We start from the raw sequence: 20521 nt of genomic DNA on the forward strand, positions 1-20521 counted from the left end.
CTACAATCCACAGGGCACTAGGCTAACTGAAAAGAAGAATGGCATTTTTTTTTTTAAGCAGGCTCCATGCCTGGCACAGAGCCTAATATAAGGCTTAAACCCACGACCCTAAGATCAAGACCTGGCCGAAGTCAAGAGTCAGATGCTCGACAGATGGAGCCACCCAGGCCCACCAAGAATGGCATTCTTACAGCTCAACTCCGACTCTTTTACAGACACCACAGTGACATGGATGGACAAGCCTTGCCAGAAGCCATACACTCGTGAAACTTGACTGAGACTAGCTGTAGCACCACCCCATATGCAGGGTTAGGAAACAAAACCAGCATGCCTAGAACAGTGCGATCCAGAAAATGAGGCCTGAGGTGCTGGTTGCTGAGTTCATAGCAGCCCAGAGACAACTGTGGTTCCAGGCTGCTCAGCTCTTCCTCCTGGGAGACGGGACACTTGAACAGGGGTTAGAATGGCAACTTCCCCCAGAACGGATAGGCTATTTCTTGTCAGAGTGTGAGAAATGTCCCAGACAGCTAAGTGGTCCCCCTTGATCCTGCTGGAGTTGGGGCCAAAACAGTAAACTTAACTATATTCCAGACAGGCACGGTTACTGAAAGGCACTCTATCTAGTTGGGTACCTGACATTGTTGTTTGCACCATCTTTAATCTTTTTACACGTACAGACGGGATTCTTTGGCCCTTGGGCAGTGTGTCTGATAGGTCCCTCCTGCTCCTGCACCTCAGGTGACCTCTGTGCTCCTGACAAAGGGCAAAGGTACTAACATCTTCTCAACAGAGGGAGAAAATCTCCCCAGACAAGTACCTACTAAGCATTTACTCTTTTATCCTTAGCCTGCTGCTTCTCTTGTTCTGGTGAAGGAAAACCCTTCTCTGCAATGGACATAGACATACATGGATGGTCTACAATGGGATTCATGCTGTATATGTGGTTTGCTCCCCTTTTCATAGGTCTCTTCTGCTGCTGTCTGCTGCTGTGGTTTAGGTCTTCAACGTGACCACAGTCTGATAAAGAAACCTACTGCCAAGAGCCCCTCTCTGATGGCTCAGGGAATACTGCAAAAGAGGTGGGCATGGGAGATTATAAGAGCCAGAATGGAGGGGCGCAATGTGTGAACCAAACTAACACCATCTTGGACAAATCTGCCATGATGACTGCTCTGTGACCTGAAGGCTTCTTAAGCACAGTCCTCCTCCACCCCCACGTTCTGTTTAACCATATCCTAAAGTACACACTTGGAGCATAATGACCTTGATCTGCTCTGGAGATACTACTATGATCCTCAAGCATTTCTTCCCAGGTGGTCTCCGAGTCTGGACTCCTTAGCCTCTAGGGCTGTAAAGCAGGTCTTATGGGAGGTGGGGTTGCATAGATCTACTGGTAGCTAGCCAAGACACATTTCTGTCGGCTAGTCCCTTTAATAAACCATTTCTTGTCAAGCTGACCTTGTTGGCCTTTTTCTTCAGTCTTATGGCTCCTTTGGCGATCATTTTGCACATACCATTAAGTGTGCAACAGCATCATGTCTAAAAATATTTACACTCTAATTAAAAAATACTTTATTGCTAAAAAAAATATGCTAACCATCACCATTACAGTTCAGGAAGTTGTAATCTTTTTGCTGGTGGAGGGTCTTGCCTCCATGTTGATAGCTGCTGGCTGATCAAGGTGGTGGTTGCTTAAGGCTGGGGAGGCTGTGACAGTTTCTTAATGTAAGACAACACTGAAGTATACCACATCAAATGACTTCCTTTCACAAAGTTTTTCTGTAGCATGAAATGCTGTCAGATAGCATTTTACCCGCAGCAGAACTTCTCTCAAAAACTGGAGTCAGTCTGGGGCACCTGGCTGGTCCAGGTGGTAGAGTATGTGACTCATGATCTCAGGGTTGTAAGTTCGAGCCCCATGTTGGGTACAGAAATTACAGAAAAAGAAAATCTTTAAAAAAAGAGAGAGACACACACACAAATTGGAGTCACTCCCTGAAACCTTGCTTTTTTTTTTTAAAGCTTTGTTTTTTAAAAATTTTTTAACATTTATTTTGGAAGAAGAGAGAGACAGAGCATGAGAGGGGGAGGGGCACAGAGCGAGGGAGACACAGAATCCAAAGCAGGCTCCAAGCTGTCAGCACAGAGCCCAATGTTAGGCTCGAACTCCTGAACCGTGAGATCATGACCTGGGCCGAAGTGGGGCACCCAAATTACTGAGCCACCCAGGTGGCCGTTTTTGTTTTTTTAGTAATTTCTACACCCAACATGGGGCTAAACCTACAACGCTCAGATCAACAGTCACACACTCTTCCAACTGAGCCAGCCAGGCGCCCCCTTGCTGCTGCTCTTATCAGTTCAGTTTAGGTGATACTCTAAATCCTTTGTTGTTATTTCAACAATCTTCACAGCATATTCACAGAAGTAGATTTTATCTCAAGAAACCACTTTCTTTGCTCACTCACAAGAAGCAAATTCTCATCAGCAAAGTTCATCAGTAAAGTTTTACCATGAGATTTTATCATTAGATTGCAACAATTTAGCCACATCTTCAGTCAGGTTCCACTTCTAATTCTAGTTCTCCTGCTCTATCACATCCAGAGTTACTTCCCCCACTGAAGTCTTAAACTCTTCAAAGGCATCCATGAAGGTTGGAATCAACTTCTTCCAAATTCTTGTTAATGTTGATATTTTAACCTCTTCCAATGAATCATAAATGTTTTTAATGCCATTTAGAATGGTAAATCCTTTCCAGAAAGTTTCAATCTATACTCTGCCCAGATCCATCAAAGGAATCATGATCTATGGCAGCTGTAACCTTACAAAATAAATGTATTTCTTAATAGTAAAGACTTGAAAGTCAAAATGACTCCTTGATCCATGGGCTACAGAATAGATGTGGTGTTAGCAGATATAAAAACATTAAATTCTTGTTGCACATTCCCATCAGATCTCTTGGGTGACTAGCTGTACTGTCGATGAATAATAATATTTTAAAAGGAGTCTTTATTTTTTTTTTAATGTTTTATTTCTAGGAGAGAGAGAGAAAGAGACAGCGTGAGCAGGGGAGGGTCAGAGAGAGAGGGAGTCACAGACTGAAACAGGCTCCAGGCTCTGAGCTGGCAGTCAGCACAGAGCCTGACGCGGGGCTCGAACCCACGAACCGCAAGATCATGATCTAAGCGAAAGTTGGATGCTTAACCGACTAAGCCACCCAGGCGCCCCAAGGAGTCTTTATTTTTTGAGCAGTAGGTCTCAACAGTGGACTTAAAATATTTACTAAACCAAGTTGTATACAGATAGGCTCTCATCCAGGCTTTGTTTTTCCATTTACAGAGCACAGGCACAGTAGATTTAGCCTAATTCTTAAGGACCCTAGGATTTTCAGAATAGTCAATGAACACTGGCTTCAACATAAAGGCCCCAGCCACATTAACAAGAGAGACAACTGTCCTTCGGAACTTTGAAGCCAGGCACTGACTTCTCTCTAGCTATGAAAGTCCTAGATGGCATCTTCTTCCAACACAGGACTGTTTCATCTACATTGAAAATCTGCTGGGTAGCGTAGCCACCTTCGTTAGTTGTCTTAGAGAGATCTTCTGGCTAATTTGCTGCAGCTTCTACAACCACACTTGATGCTTCACTTTGTACTTTATGTTATGAAGATGGCTTCTTAAACTTCCTGAACCAACCTCGGCTAGCTTCTAACTTTTCTTCTGCAACTTCCTCATCTCTCTCAGCCTTCACAGAATTAAAGAGTTAGGACCTTGCTCTGGATTAGGCTTTGGGTTAAGGGAGTGCTGTAGCTGCTTTGATCTTCTATTCACACCACTAAACTTTCCCCATATCAGCAATAGGGCAATCAATGTGTTCACTGAATCAACAGTTTTTGGGGTTTTTTTGACGTTTATTTTTGAGAGAGAGAGAGAGAGAGAGAGAGACACACAGTGACAGTCCCAAGCAGGCTCCACCCTATCAGTGCGAAGCCCAACACAGAGCTCAGTCACATGAACCTTTGAGATTATGACCTGAACCAGAAGACCTGGACGCTTAACCAACTGAGTCATCAAGGCGCCCCTAGAGCAGCACTATCAATTTTCTTCAAGAACTTTCCTTTGCATTCAAAATTTGGCTAACTGGTGCAAGAGATCTAGCTTTCTGCCTATCTCAGCTTCCAAAATGTCTTCCTCACTCAGCTTCATCATTTCTAGCTTTTAATTTAAAGTGAGACGGGGTGCCTGGATGGCTTAGTCGGTTAAGCGTCCGACTTTCGCTTAGATCATGATCTCACAGTTCATGGGTTCGAGCCCCGCATCGGGCTCTGTGCTGACTGCCAGCTCAGAGCCTGGAGCCTGTTTCAGTCTGTGACTCCCTCTCTCTTTGACCCTCCCCTGCTCATGCGGCCTCTCTCTCTCTCCTAGAAATAAATAAAACATTAAAAAAAAATTAATTTAAAGTGAGAGATGTGCAACTCTTCCTTTCATACAAACACTTGGGAGACCACTGTAGGGTTATTGACTGGCCTAATTTCAATGTTGTTGTGTCTCAGGGAATAGGGAAGTCTAAAAAACGCCAAGAGATGCGGGAACAGCCTACTGGTGAAACAGTCAGAACACACACAACATTTATCAATTAAGTTCACCGTCTTTTTTTTTTTTTAATTTTTTTTTAATGCTTTTTATTTATTTCTAGGAGAAAGAGACAGCGTGAGCAGGGGAGGGTCAGAGAGAGAGGGAGTCACAGATTGAAACAGGCTCCAGGCTCTGAGCTGGCAGTCAGCACAGAGCCCGACGCGGGGCTCAAATTCACGAACCGCGAGGTCATGACCCAAGCGAAAGTCGGACGCTTAACCGACTAAGCCACCCAGGCGCCCCTTAAGTTCACCGTCTTATATGGACACAGTTCATGATGCGCCAAAACAATTATAAATGTAACATCAAAGACCACTGATTGCACATCAGCATAACAAAAATAACAGTAATAATAATGAAAAAGTTTGAACTATTGTGAGAATTACCAAAATGTGACACAGAGACACAAAGTGAGCAAATGCTGTTGGAAAAAATGGCACCAATGGACTTGCCTGAGGCAGGGTCACCACAAACCTTAAATTTGTAAAAAACACAGTATCAGCAAGGCATACCATCATAAAATAAGGTATGCTTGTATAGGTTTTTGAAAACTCTTGCTATAGTTTTCCTAAGCAACCTAGATACTATTGAATGATTTGTTAAAGGTGCCTTATATGAAATGTCTGCAAATATTATATAAAAAATCCATAAAGTATTAGATTGAAAGGAAAATCAAGTAATGATAAACAGAATGGAACAGGAGAAACCAAAAATTTACTTTTACTATAATTTTTACTTAGTTTATTTATTTTGGGGGGGAGAGGAGAGAGCTCAAGTGGGGAAGGGACAGAGAGAGAGGGAGATCCAGAATCCTAAAAAGGATCCACACCACCAGTGCAGAGACTGATGTGGGGCTCGAACTCATGAACTGTGAGAGCATGACCTGAGCCAAAGTTGGGTACTTAACCAACTGAACCTCACAGGCATTCCACTATAATCCTTTATATTAAGGAAAGTGTTTAAGGTTTAATAAAGGATAATTATTCATAAGTTAGAGTATATGTATAATCCTGTGGTATTAAGCTACCTTAAGGAAATTAAAGGTTACTCTATTAAGACACAAACTTATTGGGCTTTGATTACAAAAAGTGTTAAATATTATTTTGGGAAGGTGGAAGAGAAGCAGAGCTCATCAAAATGGTTAACAGAAGACAGAAATGTGCTCTGGGGCACCTGGGGGGCTCAGCTGGCTGAGTGTCCAACTCTTGATTTCAGCTCAGGTCATGATCCCAGGGTTGTGCAATTGAGCCCCACCTCAGGCACTGTGCTGAGTGTGAAGCCTGCTTAAGATTGTCTCTCTCTCTCTCCCTCTGCCCCCTCCCCTACTTGCATGTGCTCTCTCAACCAGCTGAGCCACCTTACTCTTGATTTTGGTTAACGTCATGAGCCACCTTGGCACCCCTGTCATTCCCTCTTTAAAAAAAAAAAAAAGTGGCTAGTTGAGTTTGCAACTCAAACCCAGGAGCTTTTCCTCCAGACAAATACCATAATTCATTATGCAGAAATACTTCATGAATACTTCCCATTAATCACAGAATATTAAAAAATGTAAGTATGTATACTCAAGGATTGAGATTTAATAAAATCAGTCATAATCAAAAATGAATTAAGGGAGGGGCACCTGGGTGGCTCAGATGGTTGAGCAACTGACTCTTGGCTTTGGCTTGGGTTCAAGCCCCGAGTCAAGCTCTGCATTGATGGCATGGAGCCTGCTTGGGATTCTCTCTCCTCTCTCTACCTGTGCCCTGCAAAATAGATAAACTTTTTTTTTTTTTTAAATAATTGAGAAAATTAATTAAGGGAGCCTATGGTTGTCAAGGAAAATAACTGACAGTATTTGTTATCAATGTTAAAATTTGAGCTTTCAAGAAAGTGAAAATGAGAATTGTATCCATCCCCATGAACTTGGTAGCTTTGTCCCCATGAACTGATAAGACTGGTGATATTAATAAATGTTATTTGGAAGATCTGCTTGTATCAGTCAGCCAGCATTTTTCAAATGACCAATATATGATGTTAAAAAACCAGTGCTGGGTAAAAATCTCATTCACAGTTCAAGATAGATCAATGAGATTTTAATTTAATAGACTGGGAAAAGTTCACTGATGTAGTTTCGGATTCCATATCACAATAGCCTTTGAGTAACCACTTGCTGAATTTTAGTAAAATACCAAAGAATATCCACAATAATCTGAAAAGGCTATCAACATACTATCTCTTCCAGTGATTTATCTGTATGAGGCCAGGTTTTCTTTATAGATTTCAACTAAAAAAAACATACTACAAATGATTAAATACAAAAGCAAGTAGATACAATCCAGCTGCCTTCTAATAAGCTGGACATTAGATTTTCAAAAAATGTAAACCAATGCTCATTCTCTCACTAAATTTTTTGAAATATAATTTTTCATAAAAACATTATCTTAGCATGTAATTAATGTATTATTTTAAGTAAGAAGTACTTTTAAAATTTTCTCAGTTTTAAGTTCTAACACAGTAAAAATATTGAACAATACAGCCTACATAAACAAAACCTGTTTGGGGTTATTTTAAGAGGGTAAAAGGATTTTATCCCCCAGGCATAATTTATTTTTGCACAGCATAAACTAGAATCAGGAGGTAAAAAATTAAGACTCAATAGTGCAGCATTTGTGGCAGGAGGGATTCTGAAACCAAAGAGTTTGAGAACTGCTGGCACCAGCATCATAATAAAAACCAAATACGGATTTACCCAAGTGTTAAATATTATTTGGGGAAGGTGGAAGAGAAGCAGAGCCCATCAAAATGGTTAACAAAAGACAGAAATGTGCTCTGGGGCACCTGGGGGGCTCAGGTGGCTGAGTGTCCAACTCTTGATTTCAGCTCAGGTCATGATCCCAGGGTTGTGCAATTGAGCCCCACCTCAGGCACTGTGCTGAGTGTGAAGCCTGCTTAAGATTGTCTCTCTCTCTCTCCCTCTGCCCCCTCCCCTACTTGCATGTGCTCTCTCTCTAAAGTAAAAAAAAAAAAAAAAAAAAAAATTTTAAGTGAAATAAAAAAAGCCAGAGATACTGTCTTCTTCACCTCTGTACCCGCACAAGGCCTCATCACAGCCTGTAAGTATTTAGTAATCATTTAACTCAATGAATGCATAAAGGAATGAGATAACCCAGTTCACAAAATTAGGTCACATTAGAGCAAATAGCTGTTTCTTTCATTTTTAAAACTTCTGCAACAGTACTGGAAAATCATGTTTGAAACTTCAATGAGCGATCACTCAGTGTATTCTCAACTCAGTGATTCTATGACTCGGAGACCACTATTCATTATGTAAATATACAAGAAACCGTATATATAAAAGGTTACACACACACCTCTGTTTTCTTACCTGTTGTAACTTACAACAAATACTCTTGAATTTCAATAAATACGATTTTTTTTTTCTCTCTCCCCTATTTTCCTCCATTCCCCTGGCTTTCAATCTCCATTGACTTCTACAACCCTTTAGGTCCTTCTGGATTACACCTCACTTTTGTGTATCATCATGCATCTTTAGGTTAGCATGACCAACAGAAGACACTGAGCAGTTCCCAGAACCTACAGAGACACCAAACAAAAAAAATCTTACCAATAGTATGATTCCCATAAAGGAGCTGCTCCAAAATAGCTGTTTTTCCCACAGATAACAAGCCACAAACCACAACCTTGCAGCCCTTTCCCATCTTCTCTCGGGAGATCACTGTGAAGAGAACAGAAGATCTATGAAACTGTATACTATTTAAATCAATCTTTTTTCTTTCTATGTTTAAATAAGTCATACATGCAGGGGGGAATTTCAAAAATAAAAAAGTATATATATATACACACACACATACATATATACACACACAATATATTCTTCCAAACCCCATTCCTAGTCTCCCATTTGCTCCTTTACAACAGTTAACAGTTTCTTACATATTTTTGCAGAGCTAATCTAGATTAACATAAGAATACGTGTGGTGGGGCATCTGGGTGGCTTAGTCGGTTAAGCGTCCGACTTTCGCTTAGGTCATGATCTTGCGGATCGTGGGTTCGAGCCCCGCGTCGGGCTCTGTGCTGACTGCCAGCTCAGAGCCTGGAGCCTATTTCAGTCTGTGACTCCCTCTCTCTCTGACCCTCCCCTGCTCATACTGTCTCTCTCTCTCTCCTAGAAATAAATAAAACGTTAAAAAAAAATTAAAAAAAAAAAAAAAGAATACGTGTGGATATAAATACACATTTATTTTTAAAAAATCCACATTTTGTACAAAGAATATGTCCACACTGATTAAGTCTATAGGAATCTGAATCAAACCCTAGATGGAACCAATCTTTGAAAAATACTGCCTGCTCTTCAAAAATCAACATTTCAGCAAAACTTTAAGGAGGCATGAAGACAAAAATTTGGATAGAGAATAAGCCTTATTTCTGGGGGAAACATTAATGCTATTCATTCCATCAGTTTTGAGGAGAGTGAGAAACTGGATTTTGGTAGCCACACGGGCTCTCTTAGTCATACTACTTTTTCAGTCATGCTTCCTAACGTTAGAAAAATTGCTCACTTTAAACAAGAAAGAAAATGAAAACTCCTTTCTCCAAGCTTAACATATCCAAAGAAACAGCAATATCAGGTAACATTTTCTTCATTTTCCTCAAAGCTTTTATTTCCCAGAAGTCAAGGCATTAGAAGCCAGGGTAGAGGGGGAAAAACAGTTCACTGAATACAACAGAATAACTTTAGAAAGGAATTAAAATTTCCACATTGCCTTTTGCCATCTCTACCACCTTCTTATTTTCCCCAATTCTCTTAAGTAGTATAGAACATGCAGCAACTCTTACTGAAAGGGATGCCACAACTCCTTCAAGTCAGAAACAACTAAACCAAGAAAGTACAGGTAAGCATTCAAAGGGTTGGCCAGGTACCTTTCTGTCTATCTGTGTGTGTTGTACACCACTATTGTGTGTGTGTTGTTATTGTTTTTTAATCAACACCCAAAATATTAACCAACAAATGAACTTCCTGTAACTCTTCTGTTTTCTCAAGTCTATAATATTTTATAGCCCAAATCAGCCACAGTACTAATCTGCTGACAGGAAAAATTTTAATGCTACCATTACTGCAGCACAGTAATAACACAGCGCTCATTTCCAGAGCAGTATATTACATTTTACCAGTAGAGAAATAATCATCACTTATGTAATACAGCCATTATTTCCTAGGTGGCATGCTTGGGATCCTTCCAAATCTTCCCAAGAATATTTATCACTTGTTTCTACAAGAACTATGTCTCTTAAGGCACTTTTTTTTTTTTAAATCTTTATTTATTTTGAGGTGGGGAGGACGAGGGGGGAGGGACAAAAAAGAGAAGATGACAGAGAACCCCAAGCAGGCTCCCTGCTGTCAGTGCAGAGTCTGACGTGGGGCTTGAATTTAAGACCCCAAGATCACAAACTGCATGCTCTACCAAGTAAGCCAGCCAGATGCCCCCTCCCTTTTTTTTTTTATGTTTTCAACATAACTGCAATGGAAAAATTCTCGGCCTTATTTGTAAGGGGAGAGCTTTGTATCTCTGATCATCTATGGTATGATATCTCCTATGTCAGCAAATATAGTCTATTGTAAAATGTTTTCTACACATACTTGTGAATTTGATTAATCTAATGTCATCTCATTTATCACAGAATTCTACACTTTTCTGCATATTGTAGTCTCGTGTAAGTTATGATACCACTGAATCTTTAAGGTTTTTAAAAAAAGGTTTTTCATGGTAATAGTGAAAATTTAAAGGGTGTTGCCACTTAACCATATGCCACCCAAAGGGTGAAAAATAAATCAGTCAGAGGTTAAGAAAAATATGATAGCAGAGAACAATTCTGTTTTCAGAAAAGGTTGCTGATGGAATCTAAATTCTAATTTTTCTATTATTATTTCCCTTCCTCTAAAAATATCTCAGGCCACATAGAATTTCTAAACACCAATACTTCTCTTCCTGTTCAATAAAAAAATGTCCCTATATCACACATTATATCAATCTTCAAAAAAATACAAGTTTTTTAAAAGGGCAGGTACATATTGTGGTTAAGTGAACCAGGCAGTTAAAAGGAAAAAAAATGATTATTAATAGCAACAGACTCCCCTCCACCCCCCCCATTCTGTAAAAGAGAGGCAAATATGAGTTCTGGGAACTGCAGCAAACTGGGGAAATGCTGAAACCAACAGAATCCTGAGAAATTCATAAATCAAATATTCCAGTCTTTGGCTGTGGTCTTAATATAGCTGCTTTAATTTTTTTTTAATGTTTATTTTTGAGAGAGAAAGAGACAGATCATTAGCCGGGGAGGGACAGAAAGAGAGTGGGAGACACAGAATCTGCAGCAGGCTCCAGGCTCTGAGCTGTCAGCACAAACTAGCAGTGCTTAAACTCAAGAACAAGGAAATGGTAACCTGAGCTGAAGTTGGACACTTAACCGACTGAGCCACCCAGGCACCCCAATATATTGGCGTTAGAAGTGGTATACTACAGGGGCACCTGGGTGGCTCAGTCGGTTAAGTGTCCGACTTTGGCTCAGGTCATGATCTCACGGGTTCGTGGGTTCAGGCCCCACGTCGGGCTCTGTGTTGACAGCCAGCTCAGAGCCTGAAGCTTGTTTCGGATTCTGTCTCCCCCTTTCTCGGACCCTCCCCTGCTCACACTGTCTCTCTCTCTCAGAAATAAATAAAAACATTAAAAAAAATTTTTTTAAACGTGATATACTACAATTGTACTTTGATCACTCACTGATATTAGGATTAACAGATGACATATGTTAAAAATACACATTACTTTGAATTTGTGTCTATGTCAGAATAAATAAACTGCAGGAGTTGTTTTGGTATATCAGAGAAGTTCCAACAAGGGCAAACAGTACAAATAACTGAACAGAAGTTACTCAATCACGAGGTAAGGATTTTAAGGTATTTTACAAGGAAAGAAACAAGATAAAACAGAATAAACAATGTTAAATATTTTTTACCATCAAAAACAAAAATGAAAGAATAAATGTGATTAATCAAAGCACAGCTGATACATTCTACGTTCTTCAAGTGGAAAACAATAACACTACCCAAAGCTGAAGATTAGTGACCTCCTACCAGCAATTCAAGTATGAATTAAAAAAAAAAATTATGTAAGATTTTGAATCAATAACATTAAACATTCATGCAAAACACTTTATTTTCTACATATGACCATGACAGTGGGGACTTACATTACATGTACGGAAGTAGTTCTCACACTTTCATGTACTCAGATTTACAAGTGAAAAACTACTAGCAGCTTAGTTCTATAAGTATTATAATGTATCACAATTCCCAAACATAGTAAGTATGCACCATTTCCTTCCAACACAAAAAGGAGTTCATCTGCAGGACCCTGAATTGACACTGAATCACATGAATAGATCCTGGAGGTGGCCAAGCCTCTTTTGTAAATACAGCTTTGAAGAGTTTGAAAGGCTCCAGAATAGATGGATGACCATTAAGGTTCCTTTCAACATTCTGAAGCTATGACAGTAGAAACTGCTTACCCAGACACTGCATCTGAGATTATTAATACTGAGATTCATACAAAAACACTAGTTAGACTACTTGGTACAGTCCACACTATAAGTAACTGCTGGACAATAAAATTTCATCTGTGACCTATTCATCTTCATCTAATATAAATGAATGGAGAGAACGTGCCTAACAGGGAAAATTCAATGCAGTCTCAACTACATATTGCTTTGCTTCCCAGGCTAATCAATAATGTTGCCAGAGAATAAAAACATGACCTGATCCATTCCTGTGGAAAACACGGAGCTTGGTCAATATTCCTTTAACGACCTATCAGAAATCACTGCGCCAAACTGTCAGTACTTCTGTTTTTCTAAGGAAATCATTCTACTTTTTTTTTTTAATTTTTTAATGTTTTATTTATTTCTAGAAGAGAGAGAGAGAGACACAGTGTGAGCAGGGGAGGGTCAGAGAGAGAGGGAGCCAGACTCCGAAATAGGCTCCAGGCTCCGAGCTGGCAGTCAGCACAGAGCCCGACGCGGGGCTCGAACCCACGAACCGCGAGATCAAGACCCAAGCGAAAGTCGGACGCCCAACCGACTAAGCCACCCAGGCGCCCCGAAATCATTCTACTTTTATAAGAAAAACGCAACACTGTTTATGCTATCAAAACAATATTAATACTGAAACACTTAACATAATAGAGAGATGTTATAGATCATATCATGAAGCTTGGTGTGGAGAAAACATCTACACTTTTTATTTATGCAAACATCATGTACTGTAACACTTTTACTTATTCAGATACGAATACATTTCACGTAAACATACATTAAAAAGTTTTGTAAATATTGCACACAATAAAACAAGCAGATTCCAGCCTATCCTTCTTTTATTCATTCAGTAAATATTTACTGAACTCTTACCATAATGCCAGGCAGGAGGGACAAACTAGGGGGCAAAATCAGAAATGATACCTGCCCTCAGGAATTTCAAAATCAATTGGAAATACCAGTCCAACTCTTGCAAAACTGCTGAGAAACTGCAAACTAAGAAACAAAACTCCAAAAACTAATTAAGGAATTAGCGATTATTTGCATTGCCAGAACTTCTTTCCAAATGATTCAACCAACTTTGTAGTCTCTTTTTTAATTAATCTCTATACCCAACATGGGGCTCAAACTCCTGACCATGTGATCAAGAGTCACATGCTCTATGGACTGAGCCCCTTTCTTATTTTTATTTTTTAATTAATTTTTTATAATCAGTTATTCTTTAAGTTTATTTATTTTGAGACAAAGAAAGTACACGGGGGGGGGGGGGGGGAGAGGGAATGAATCCCAAGCAGGCTCCTCACTCTCAGTGCAGACCCTGATTGTGGGGTTCAAATCCACAAACAGTGAAGTCACGACCTGAGCCAAAGTCAGATGCTTAATTGACTGAGCCACCCAGACTCCTATAATCAGTCATTCTTGACTTATTTTTCTCATATCCCACATCTGCTCCATCAGTAAATCCTCTACCTTTGAAACACATGCAGGACTGGACTACTTACCACCTCCACCACTAATGAGTGGTCAGAGGCACCAGCTTCTCACCTGGTTTCTCAAAGATGGCCATGTCATAATTCCCAACACCTGTATTTTATTTTACACAGTAAAAGGAACTTTGTGGCCATGATTAAATTAAGAACCTTAAAATGGGAGAGATTATCCTGGATTATCTAGGTGTACCCAATATAATCACCTGTCTTTTAATGGGGAGAGAAGTTTGTCAGAGAGAGAATAGATGTGAAGATGCTATCCTGCTGGCTTTGAAAATGAAGGGGTCAGGAGCCAAGGAACACAGGTGGCCCTTAAAAGCTGGAAAATATAGACAAATGGATTCTCTGCTAGTTTCTCTAAAAGGAACACAGCAGCGCACCTAGGTGGCTCAGTCCCTTAAGCCTTCTCTAGGCTCTTGATTTCCCCTCAGATCAAAATCTCAGGGGTTATGAGATAGAGCCCTGGGCGATTGAGCCCCTGCACTGGGCTCTGCTCTGACAGTGTGGGATTCTCCCTCATCCTCTCCCTCCCCTCCTCCCATTCGTGTATGCTATCTTTCAGAATAAACTTTTTTAAAAAAATACATAAAAGGAACACAGCAATCCGGTTTTAGCCTACGGAGATTTCTGACCTGTGTAAAACAGATGTGTGTTGTTTTAAGCCAGTAAATTTGCTGTAATTAGCAAAAAGAAACTAATACAACCTCCTAGCCTCTCTGCTTCACCTTTTCCCCCTCTTTTGGCCTCAGAGCTGCAATCCAAATAATCCTTTAAAAATGTAAATCACAGGAAGTCACCCTTCTGCTTAAAATCTTCCAACAGTTTTGGGGTGCCTGGCTGGCTAAATCAGAAGAACTTGGGACTCTTCATCCTGAGATCCTGAGTTTGAGTCCCATGCTGGGTGCAGAGATAGCATAAATAAGCTTTAAAAAAATCTTCCAGGTTTTGAACTCAGGCAGTGTGAAAACCCAATTCCTCCTCCTAAGAACCTTCACCTGATAAGGTCCAGTAGCTTCCCTTGCGATAGATTGCTGCCACACTGCCTCCTTGCTGGTTTTCTATGAATCCAGACATCCTCCGGTCCTTTTCCTTTTGATTAAAATCAATCCCCACATCTCTCAGGCTTTTTTTCTCCCCAAAATGTTATTTCTCAAGAAGACTTATCCTGAGCATTCCATCCAAAATTTTGAGGTCCACCCAACACTATCCCTTCCCTCCCCAAAATGTGTCTTTACGATTTATCACCGAACATAATATATATCTTACTTATGTTTATTGCCCATTTCCAAGAAAACTAGAATTTTCGCGTTGACTATTGCGGCATCCCCAGAAGCTGGGAGACTACCTGGCACGTATCAAGCATTCCATCACTTTTTTGAGGACTGAACCAATGATCCATGTGAGGACTCCTGGAATGGCAAAGCTATGATTTAAAAAAAAGAAAAGAAGAAAAGGAAGTGGGGGGGGGAGGGGTTGAAATAACCCAAACCGGTATTAAGTTAGAAGGTAAACTATGTGACTGCATCAAAAATGAAAATATTCTGGAGACGCCAAAACCGGAAAACTATTTTTCAACAAAGAACGCGACAAAACGCGTTTTCTCGGCATTTCTTCCCGAAACGCTCGCACCTGCCAACCAGGTCTTGGCTAATAAATATTCTGCCTTCTAAAAAAAACTATGATTCTGACGTAGCAAATCTGGGACAAAGTCGGTCCAGGGACAAGGCACAGAAATGGAACGGCGCCGGGGCGCCGTGTTCCCCCCACCCCCACCCCAGTTCTCCACCCCCCGACCGTCTATTTAGTGCAAAATCCCTCGGAACCGGGGCCTGCGGAGCCTAAAGACCGAAGGCGATGCGCGCACCCCCACCCGCGACGCCCTGACACCCCGAACGCCTTATTTGGCGGCTGGGTCAGCGTCGCGAGGGTCTGCCACAGAGCCTCGGGGTTCGGGCTAGAGGGAAAGGGGGGCATCGACACTGCCGCACTAAGGAAATCGCCGAGAACCTCAAGTGAGTAGCCTACGTTGCGCGAGGCGGTAGCCAGTACCTCGAGACAGACCTGCACACCTCCGCAGGCTCCAGAAGCAGCGGCGCTCAGGCAGCGCGGCTCCACCACTGGCTTCGGCCACCAGAGCCCCGCCCCCAACTTGCCTCCTCCCGGCCGCAGGACGGTCTCAGATGCTCGCCAGCCGTGGCCCAACCACCCACTCGCGCCCTTTGCTGCCCCTGCCTCTCAAACTCAAATCCTGAGCAACAGAGGGCGGGACAATAGGGGAGGCTGCGCCCAATCCCGGCCGAACTCCGCCCACCAGGCTCGCTGCCGGAACTACATGTCCCATAAGGCCACAGCTTTTCGCCGGAAAGAGGCTCGCAGATGTTGGGGGTGGAGCCCAAAAAGGATTGTGGGAGAAAGGCTCTTTCCTTTCCGTCTGGCGGCAGCCATCAGGTAGGCTGTGTTGGTGGTATTCGCTGTTCCATCCGCCGCTGATCTCCCTTCGCCTCGGCCATCCAGACTCGGGGACCCTGCGTCCTCGGAGCTCCTCCTGCCTCCTGTGCGGCGCGAGTTCGATCAGGATGCGGGGCTGCATGGGCGTGGAGAGGCGGCTCCCGGAATGGGCTGGGGCGATGATGTGATGGCGGCGCGAATTCGAGCGGGGCCTGGAGCGTGAAGGAAAAGGAAGCGTGGGGCTGAGGGATGGAATGCCGGGTCTAGAGAGCCCTATAAGCGAGGCCTGCGGGTTGGTGGAGTAAGGGCTTTTTCGTCAAGAGTTAACCGTAGGGTCAATGGCTACAGCGCTTTCTCCTGTTGTCCCGGGGAGGCCTCTGCAGGCCAGGCTCTCGGGGACGCCACTTGCCGCAGTCCTCAACGCCCCTCAGTGCCCAAGTCTAATACCATTCATTCGTTCGACAGAGATGCACCGAGTGCCTCCATCCGTGCTGCGGTCGCAGAGGTGACCGCTGCTTTCCATGGTCGCAGGAGTGGGGGTTGGGCTGGCTATCCCCTGCGTTTCGTGCAGAGCCATTTTCAGCCTCACTGGTTTCCTTGTGGCGGGTGGGGAACTAAGATGGACGCGATCTTTCATATTTAAAGTGCATGATTTTTTTTTTTTAAGCTCGAAGGTAACCCAAGATGGGCGCTTACAAGTACATCCAGGAACTATGGAGGAAGAAGCAGTCGGATGTAATGCGCTTTCTTCTCAGGGTGCGCTGTTGGCAGTATCGCCAGCTCTCTGCGCTCCACAGGGCCCCCCGCCCAACCCGCCCCGATAAAGCGCGCAGACTGGGGTACAAGGCCAAGCAAGGTGAGCGGTCTCGGCGTTGATGCTTCAGTCAAGTATGTTCTTGGGGAAAGGCTAGAAACGGGTAATTAGATATATGGCCTCAGCGCCTTCCATCACTTAAGCTTTGTTAGAAACTGTCTTCAACTTCGCAAAAAGCACAGGAGTTGTGGATCGGTAAACCCTAAACTCTAAAGTAGCGGGGGTGTCCTCATTACAAATCTGTAGGAGTCTGGACTGAAGCAAAACAACGTAAAGTGGGAGTGAGAATCTTCCTGTGTGATTAACATACTCTGAAGAAACTCTGGAATTGTTCGTTTTTAGAGTAAGTCTTAAATGATATTTATTAGTTTTAATTTCACCGGATACATAGTATTTGGCTTATGGTCCGAAATGTATTTGTTGTTGTAGCGTTTAACGACATGTTACGGAGTCTTCCATCCTGGCTTTTACAAGACCACAGCAAATTTGTTTCTGCAGGTTATGTCATATATCGGATTCGTGTGCGACGCGGTGGCCGCAAACGCCCGGTTCCTAAGGGTGCTACCTATGGCAAGCCTGTCCATCATGGTGTCAACCAGCTAAAGTTTGCCCGAAGCCTTCAGTCTGTTGCAGAGGCAAGTGATTTTTTTAGTAGCAGTTGTATCGGTCACCTAGAGATGGTGGAAGATTTAAGCAGATTTCCTGAATGATAACATGAGCCCCGTTGTGTTTAAAATGGGGTTCGTGGTTTTTTCTGGGTAAAGTGTTGCTGTTAAAGAGTCTTTGCGACTAATCTGTGTGTAATGGAAACTGTTTTATGATTAGTGTGAACCTTGGAACCTTAGCTTTTGAAGGGCGGTAAACTTTGTCTTGAAAAGCACAGCTCCCAGATGGGTAGAAGCTGTGCATTTATTGTTATAGCAAATTTTCTAGGTTGCGGCCCTAAATTGTCTTTCTGGGTTAGTAAATGAAGCTGTGCTCTGTCCCAGAGGTTGACAAACAAGGGCCTTTTGCCTTCTGTAAGCTAAAAATGTTTTGTTTCTCTTTTTAAAAGAAAAGGCAAAGACAACTTAAGACCATTGTGGTCTGCAAAGCCTAAAATAATAGGCTAAATACTAAGGTTCATGTGAAACCTTTCACACGAACTAAGGTTCATGTGAAAGGTTTGCTAATCCCTTGGTTGTGTTAGGAAAAGATAAGGTTTCTAAATTTTGTTAGCCATATGTCAGAGAGAGGGTGATCATAGGCAAGCATTTCAAATCAATCTAAGAATGTTCACATGGGTTATTTTAGTAAGTCTTAGACTTGGGGTGCTAGCCTCTGGGGAGATGCTTAGTAAATACTTTAGTACTTAAGTGAATGGCCTTGGTCTCTGCCTGGTGTGTAAACTAAATCCTTGCTTCCTAATTTCCTACTATAGGAAGGCTGATATTGGGTCTTTTTTCCTATTCTAGGAGAGAGCTGGACGCCACTGTGGGGCTCTGAGAGTCTTGAATTCTTACTGGGTTGGCGAAGATTCCACATACAAATTCTTTGAGGTTATCCTTATTGATCCATTCCATAAAGCTATCAGAAGAAATCCTGACACCCAGTGGATCACCAAACCAGTCCACAAGCACAGGGAGATGCGAGGGCTGACCTCTGCAGGCCGCAAGAGCCGTGGCCTTGGAAAGGGTCACAAGTTCCACCACACTATTGGTGGTTCTCGCCGTGCGGCTTGGAGAAGACGCAATACTCTCCAGCTCCACCGCTACCGTTAATACAAGTAATGTTTGTAAAATTCTTACCTAATAAACAATTTAGGACAGTCATGTCTGCTTAAAAGTGTTCTTTAATTTGTCTGTTAAAATTAGTTGTCTGGAGATTGTTCCGTGAATGCATTGTCAAATTATGAAAGTTAAAGTGCAATAATGTTTGAAGACTGTAAGTGGTGGTGTATCTTGTTTCTAATAAGATAAACACTTGTGTCTTTGCTTTATCTTATTAGGGAGTTTATATGTCAGTGTTTAAAATGCTGTTTGGTATAATAGGTGTAAAATAAATTCTGTAAAAGTGGAATGCAGAGGCTAGCCATGTAGATTTGTTGGTGCATGTAATGAAACCTACAGCTTCATTGGGGTGATGTTATGCTCTGTTGGTTTACTCTCAAATGGCTGTTAGGGGGGTGGTAAGAACAGGGTTTTTAAATTGGACTTTGCTTGGAAATGTGAAGAATATCTTAATCCTTTATCATGATCATTTGCAAAAAATGTTAACTGGGAACCACATTTTTAGGTTGAATCCAATATTCAATTCATGTAACTGCTGCTTCTGAAAGAACAGTTTAAAATGCCACCATTTTCAGGTGAATTGGATAAACGTGTTGCAAGAGGATTCTCTTACAAATGAAAATAAATCCTTAACCAAAGCAAAATTGCCTTGATCTACACAGTGCCATAGAGTATCACATAAAAGGTGGAGGTTCCTGGTTCTGTTCCAAGACGCCATGGGATCTGCAGGATACGGAATTTCTTACAAAGCAGTAATGGTATTTACACCGGTCTTTATTAAAACTGATAGAAATTGAACATTAGGTGAATGAGAAGACTTTACCTTAAGGTTCAATGCTAAGATCGGGAAGTTGGTGGCTATTCTATAACCTTTTAAGTGTGAGGGTAAAAAATTAACGTTGGCTTTGATCAGAATCTTAAAGGGTGTTAAATGGTGTTAGTGACCATTTTGAACCCACTAGCAAAGCACATTGTTGAACTTCTGAAGTCCTATGTCCTCTTGGGTCAACCCACCTTACCCATTCCCACAGGCTACTGAGAATAGTCCTGTAGTTGGGGTCAGTACAAGTTTATACTACAATCTAATCCTTCTGTGTTGTCCACAGTCAATTCTCATCTTTGCCCTAACCTCTCAAAATCATTGCCATTCCATAAACTTGCCAGGCCATCATTTGTGCCCAGCTTGTTAAGCTCTCCACCACATTGTTTCCATTGTCTTCCAATAGATGAGACTTCTGTTTCCCAGGGTGAACTGGAGTGTGTAGGAAATACAGAAGAGGAATTGTCCCAGTTCTAAGTTGGCTGGTTTAATCTAGTTTGATTTCAAAATCTAATTGCTGATTTTCTTTGAACCATTTTTATATTTTTTCCAAGGGTTTTAGGCTGAGATGGTTTCCAGAAAATAGCTTAAAACCTCTTGAGATCTAAATTTCTTTCCACTCGAAAAAAGATCCTAAACCATATATATTTTGTGTGTAGGGGTGGTTCAACTAAAGGAATAAATGTTTATTAAACTAAAACAAATGGAACTGTTATCTTTTGTCACCTAATAGACTCAAAAAGCAAACTAAGTACCCTAGCCTACCAAAAATTGTAATGGCAAAAACCGTCAGTTTGAGAGGAAATAAAATGTACTTAGTCTTGAGAATTTTTTTCTCTTGGTTCTTTGGCCCTTGCATGTGTAAGAAAAACATTTTTAAGAATGATTTTTAAACTCTGGATGCTAATGTGGGAAAGAGAGGGAGGGTTCAGGCAAAACATTGGCTGCACTACAGTTTTCTT

General features: G+C 41.8%; 2 protein-coding genes across 7 annotated transcripts in view; one reads left to right on the plus strand and one right to left on the minus strand.

The window, feature by feature from the left end:
- Positions 1-16017, minus strand: part of NKIRAS1 (NFKB inhibitor interacting Ras like 1) — a 40723-nt gene extending 24706 nt beyond the window's left edge. For 2 of the 6 annotated variants that reach the window (XM_039254589.1, XM_039254586.1), the window contains exons 1-2: positions 14975-14995; positions 8239-8349 (exon numbers count right to left, since the gene is read on the minus strand). In XM_039254589.1, the coding sequence (XP_039110520.1) occupies positions 8239-8349; position 14975 (112 nt within the window). In that variant the 5' untranslated portion in view covers positions 14976-14995. Of the gene's footprint in view, positions 1-8238; positions 8350-14974; positions 14997-15757 lie in introns of those variants that run through there. The other 4 variants (XM_039254587.1, XM_039254584.1, XM_039254583.1 and 1 more) reach the window with 4 other exon arrangements.
- A 76-nt stretch (positions 16018-16093) lies between these two features.
- RPL15 (ribosomal protein L15) lies at positions 16094-19032 on the plus strand. The gene is made up of 4 exons (XM_039254591.1): positions 16094-16156; positions 16824-17012; positions 17469-17605; positions 18425-19032. The coding sequence occupies exons 2-4, from the start codon at positions 16841-16843 to the stop codon at positions 18728-18730; spliced, it is 615 nt and encodes a 204-aa protein (XP_039110522.1). The 5' UTR covers positions 16094-16156; positions 16824-16840; the 3' UTR covers positions 18731-19032.
- Positions 19033-20521: the final 1489 nt, after the last annotated feature.

The sequence above is a fragment of the Hyaena hyaena genome, unplaced genomic scaffold (genome assembly GCF_003009895.1).
Source record: "Hyaena hyaena isolate Hyena2069 unplaced genomic scaffold, ASM300989v1 scaffold_494, whole genome shotgun sequence".
Classification (NCBI taxonomy): domain Eukaryota; kingdom Metazoa; phylum Chordata; class Mammalia; order Carnivora; family Hyaenidae; genus Hyaena; species Hyaena hyaena.